This window comes from Genypterus blacodes, unplaced genomic scaffold (assembly GCF_046128005.1).
Source record: "Genypterus blacodes isolate CSIRO-AG114 ecotype Tasmania unplaced genomic scaffold, CSIRO-AGI_Gbla_v1 ptg000153l_1, whole genome shotgun sequence".
NCBI lineage: Eukaryota > Metazoa > Chordata > Actinopteri > Ophidiiformes > Ophidiidae > Genypterus > Genypterus blacodes.
This window is the reverse complement of record NW_027466955.1, coordinates 1,805-7,500: the sequence shown is the minus strand read 5'-3', so window position 1 is coordinate 7,500 and position 5,696 is coordinate 1,805. Positions and strand designations below refer to the sequence as shown.

General features: G+C 53.5%; 1 protein-coding gene across 1 annotated transcript in view; it reads right to left on the bottom strand.

Annotated features, from left to right (window-relative positions):
* Positions 1 to 5,160, bottom strand: part of grk3 (G protein-coupled receptor kinase 3) — a 21,274-nt gene extending 16,114 nt beyond the window's left edge. Inside the window, exon 1 of the mRNA XM_076165979.1 lies at positions 5,062 to 5,160. Within this exon, the coding sequence (XP_076022094.1) occupies positions 5,062 to 5,125 (64 nt within the window). The 5' untranslated portion in view covers positions 5,126 to 5,160. The remainder of the gene's footprint in view (positions 1 to 5,061) is intronic.
* Positions 5,161 to 5,696: the final 536 nt, after the last annotated feature.

Below are 5,696 nucleotides of genomic sequence, written 5' to 3'. Positions count from 1 at the left end.
GAGCCTCTAGCACGCTGCTGCACAAGACAAACACACACTCAACTCAAACGCTCTAATCCTGTTATGTAGGGCACACACACACACACAAGCCCCAGACACCTGCCTGATGAATGCAGCACACACACACACATCTGGACAGGCAGGGTGGGGGTGAGAGCTCTAACCCAAAGCTAAAAGATGATGTCACAACACACTGAGGCCGCGTCACGGCAGGTTAGACACACACACACACACACACACACACACACACACACACACACACACACACACACACACACACACACACACACACACACACACACACACACACACACACACACACACACACACACACACACACACACACACACACACGTGCTCTGGGTGGTTGCTCTAGTATGTGGGGTGGTTGCTAGGGCCGTTGCTACGGTGATTTTCCTCTGCACCACATCAAACATCTGATTCCTTTAATGCGACAGTGTTGTGAGGATGAGGATGAAGAGCGGCTGAGACAGAGACACGGCGCTCTGGCCTCTAGGAAGAAGCGCCACATTCTAAGAACGATGTCGCCCGACTCGCCCTTTATTGCTCCACTTCTCCATCCTCCCCTCCTCTTCCTCCCTCCTTCGCTCTCATCGCCTGTTTTATTCTCCCCTTTAATCAATTTCATTTCTCCCTGTCGACGAGCAAACGCAGTAGTTCTGGTCAGGTTCCCATGACTACCGCAGTTGCTAGGCAACACACAACTCTCCATCATCCATTCCAGAAGTCTGACAGATGGGAGAGGGAGAATGCCAAGGCAAGAGAGAGAGAGAGAGAGAGAGAGAGAGAGAGAGAATTAGTGAGCAGGAGGAGCGGTGGAGGAGAGGTGGAGGTGATGTAATGCTCCATCATCTCCTCCATTAGTCCACTAATGCGGCGGTGTGAAGTGTCTTTGTTTATCCACGCCATCAGATTTATGTCTCACGCCGACGCCTTTGTTAGAGCGGCGAGATGAAGCTCTGACCTGCTGCTCTGGGAGTCGGGACGCGACCCCATGGTTTAATCATCACAGCAGCAGATTGATAATGATGAGGGACACAGAGAGCCTGAGGTGACGGCCATCTTACTTAGGCCATGACACACACACACACACACACACCAAGACGCCACTGCACTCCCTCTGATGGGCCCAGTTACACCTCCATGTGAGAGAGAGAGAGAGAGAGAGAGAGAGAGAGAGAGAGAGAGAGAGAGAGAGAGAGAGAGAGAGAGAGAGAGAGAGAGAGAGGGATAGAGAGAGAGAGAGAGAGAGAGAGAGAGAAGCTGGAGCCTCAGTTGACATTCTATGGAGCCATGCTGAGGATTAAACAGGAGCCAGTCAGGATCGACCTGTTTCACTCGCCGCCAGCGTGTTCATTCACATCATGCTACAGAGATCAGGATTAGAATAAAGTCAACTGAGGCTCCTGACAAGCAGACAAAGAAACAACTCAGCCAGGACAAGACTCAGCTCTCAAGACTCAGCTCTGAGAACTCAGCTCTCAAGACTCAGCTCTCAAGACTCAGCTCTCAAGACTCAGCTCTGAGAACTTAGCTCTCAAGACTCAGCTCTCAAGACTCAGCTCTGAAGGATCCAAGCAACGCCACCTGTGTCCTACATGTCCTCCTCCTACATGTCCTCCTCCTACATGTCCTCCTCCTACATGTCCTCCTCCTACATGTCCTCCTCTTACATGTCCTCCTCCTACATGTCCTCCTCCTACATGTCCTCCTCCTACATGTCCTCCTCCTACATGTCCTCCTCCTACATGTCCTCCTCCTACATGTCCTCCTCCTACATGTCCTCCTCCTACATGTCCTCCTCTTACATGTCCTCCTCCTACATGTCCTCCTCCTACATGTCCTCCTCTTACATGTCCTCCTCCTACATGTCCTCCTCCTACATGTCCTCCTCCTACATGTCCTCCTCCTACATGTCCTCCTCTTACATGTCCTCCTCCTACATGTCCTCCTCCTACATGTCCTCCTCCTACATGTCCTCCTCTTACATGTCCTCCTCCTACATGTCCTCCTCCTACATGTCCTCCTCCTACATGTCCTCCTCCTACATGTCCTCCTCTTACATGTCCTCCTCCTACATGTCCTCTCCTACATGTCCTCCTCCTACATGTCCTCCTCTTACATGTCCTCCTCCTACATGTCCTCCTCCTACATGTCCTCCTCCTACATGTCCTCCTCCTACATGTCCTCCTCCTACATGTCCTCCTCCTACATGTCCTCCTCTTACATGTCCTCCTCCTACATGTCCTGGTCCTACATGTCCTCCTCCTACATGTCCTCCTCCTACATGTCCTCCTCCTACATGTCCTCCTCCTACATGTCCTCCTCTTACATGTCCTCCTCCTACATGTCCTCCTCCTACATGTCCTCCTCCTACATGTCCTCCTCCTACATGTCCTCCTCCTACATGTCCTCCTCCTACATGTCCTCCTCTTACATGTCCTCCTCCTACATGTCCTGGTCCTACATGTCCTCCTCCTACATGTCCTCCTCCTACATGTCCTCCTCCTACATGTCCTCCTCCTACATGTCCTCCTCCTACATGTCCTCCTCCTACATGTCCTCCTCCTACATGTCCTCCTCCTACATGTCCTCCTCTTACATGTCCTCCTCCTACATGTCCTCCTCCTACATGTCCTCCTCCTACATGTCCTCCTCTTACATGTCCTCCTCCTACATGTCCTCCTCCTACATGTCCTCCTCCTACATGTCCTCCTCCTACATGTCCTCCTCTTACATGTCCTCCTCCTACATGTCCTCCTCCTACATGTCCTCCTCCTACATGTCCTCCTCTTACATGTCCTCCTCCTACATGTCCTCCTCCTACATGTCCTCCTCCTACATGTCCTCCTCCTACATGTCCTCCTCCTACATGTCCTCCTCCTACATGTCCTCCTCTTACATGTCCTCCTCCTACATGTCCTCCTCCTACATGTCCTCCTCCTACATGTCCTCCTCCTACATGTCCTCCTCCTACATGTCCTCCTCCTACATGTCCTCCTCCTACATGTCCTCCTCCTACATGTCCTCCTCCTACATGTCCTGGTCCTACATGTCCTCCTCCTACATGTCCTCCTCCTACATGTCCTCCTCCTACATGTCCTCCTCCTACATGTCCTCCTCCTACATGTCCTGGTCCTATACATTAAAGTCTCTCTCTCTCTCTCTCTATAGAGGGGCTGAACGTAAGAGATAAGCTCTGCCAGTGCAGGTAGAGCGTGTGATCAGATGTAGAGCAGCCTGGAGTGTGTGTGTGTGTGTGTGTGTGTGTGTGGTCTGTGTGTGTGTGTGTGTGTGTGTGTGGTCTGTGTGTGTGTGTGTGTGTGTGTGTGGTCTGTGTGTGTGTGTGTGTGTGTGTGGTCAGTGTGTGTGTGTCGGCCCGTTAGATCCTCCTGCTGAAACATGCAAACACACACATTTGACATTCAAAGCCACAGAGCAAACAGGCGGACAAATGCTTCCTGCCGCACTGCCGCTCTGCGTGTAGGCCTGCCGCTCTGCCCGCACCTCTCTGTTGTGAGCAGCAGCAGAGCTCAGGTGTGTGTTCTATCTGAGTGGTTGTGGCTCATTGGGAGCAGCAGGGCCGTGCAGCGAGCCTCTAAACATGGAGTCCATAAACCTCTCAGCTCAGTTTGCAGCAGCGTCAGAATGAAGCGAGCGGCGGCGGCGGCGTGATGAAGCGGGGGACGGGGGCTCGGTTGATTAGCGGGAATGTAAACGTCCCCGAGGTGAAGGCGCGTCGCTCCGGCCCGGCTAACGAGACCTGAGAGCCACACTGATGACCGACAGCAACCAGGGGACGCCGCCGGGCTCAGAGGACAGGAAGACAGATAAGGAGGGGGGGGGGGGGGGGGGGAGGAAGAGACGGGCGAGGTCGCCGTCACGCTTTCAGACTTCACACAAACTGGAATGATAGAATGTTCTTGAAATCCCTTCATGTGAGCCGTTCACTTCCTGTAGAGTTTAAGAATGACTGGCTGAGGGGAGGAAGGGAGGGAAGGAGACGAGCTGGAGGAAGGATGGAAGAAGAAGAGGAAGAAAAAGAACTGGACAAAGACCCAGGGAGGAGACATGTTCCCTCACTGCTTTGTTACCACCTGTGAGGCCATCAGTCAGATCTTCACCTCCACACGCCTGCTGACCCACGCTACATACGTGACCCACGCTACATACGTGACCCACGCTACATACGTGACCCACGCTACATACGTGACCCACGCTACATACGTGACCCACGCTACATACGTGACCCACGCTACATACGTGACCCACGCTACATACGTGACCCACGCTACATACGTGACACACGCTATATACGTGACCCACGCTACATACGTGACACACGCTACATACGTGACACACGCTCCATACGTGACACACGCTACATACGTGACCCACGCTACATACGTGACCCACGCTTCATACGTGACCCACGCTACATACGTGACCCACGCTTCATACGCGACACACGCTACATACGCGACCCACGCTACATACGTGACACACGCTACATACGTGACCCACGCTACATACGTGACATCATCAGCCTACTGAGGGCTCACACACACACACACACACACACACACACAGGGAGCAGAACAGAGAAACCAGGTGGGGAGTATAGATCCAGCAACAAGTGAAGAGGAGGAGGAAGGAGAGGAGGAGGAGGAGAAGGAGGGAGAATTACCGCAGCTCACTCTCAGGGGGGCTGGGACCTAGATCAGTAAGTAAACCTGGTGCAGCCTGCAGGCGGCTGAGGTCCCTCGGTGACACACACACACACACACACACACACACAGTCTAACTTGAGCTAAATCAGGGGATCGCAAATCAACGTCTCCTAGCAACCGTGGCTGTCTGATTTCCTAAGAGGGTACGAGAGACGACGTACAGGAAGTACAAACATCTGCATCTTCATCAGGGCTCAGGCTGCACTGGGCTCTGGTGTGTGTGTGTGTGTGTGTGTGTGTGTGTGTGCGTGTGCGTGCGTGTGTGTGTGGCTGCTGCGTCCCCTCTGAGATGTTTGACCTCTGAACTCACCTATTTTCTGGTTGAAGATCTTGTCAAAGGTCAGCTCGTCTCTCTCCTCCAGGTACTTCTGCATCACACTGCGGATACTGTAAACACAGAGGGGGGGAGGAGGGGTTAATGGACACATAAACAGATCATCACAGCGCCCCCACCAGGCCTCCAGGTGTAACACAAACTCTGGTGTCCAACCTGCCTACACACTTTCACAACATTTGGTTGATAACTTCTGCAGCCAGACGGTCAGAGGGAATCACCGGATCGCAGAGATCCCGGCCTTGTTTTGGCGCTCTCCCTGCCACCTGTTCAGACAGCAGGAGGGTGTGTGTGTGTGTGTGTGTGGGCCCAGGGGGAGGCACCACCCTAGTATTTACACCAGGCTGCAGTCCTGTACGCACAGGAGGGACCGGGCCGGGCCGCAGCAGCTCACACACACACACACACACACACACACTCACTGAGCATGTGCCACGCCCGCACTGGGCCCAGCTCACCCACACTCTCCTCCACAGGCTCCTCCTGCTGCTGCTCCAGGCTCTGAGTGATGGATGTGTGTGAGGAGTAACCGCACACACACAACACACACAGGCTGTCCTCGTGTGTGAGCAGGAGCAGGAGCAGGGAGTGTAAACCAGGAGTCATTCCAG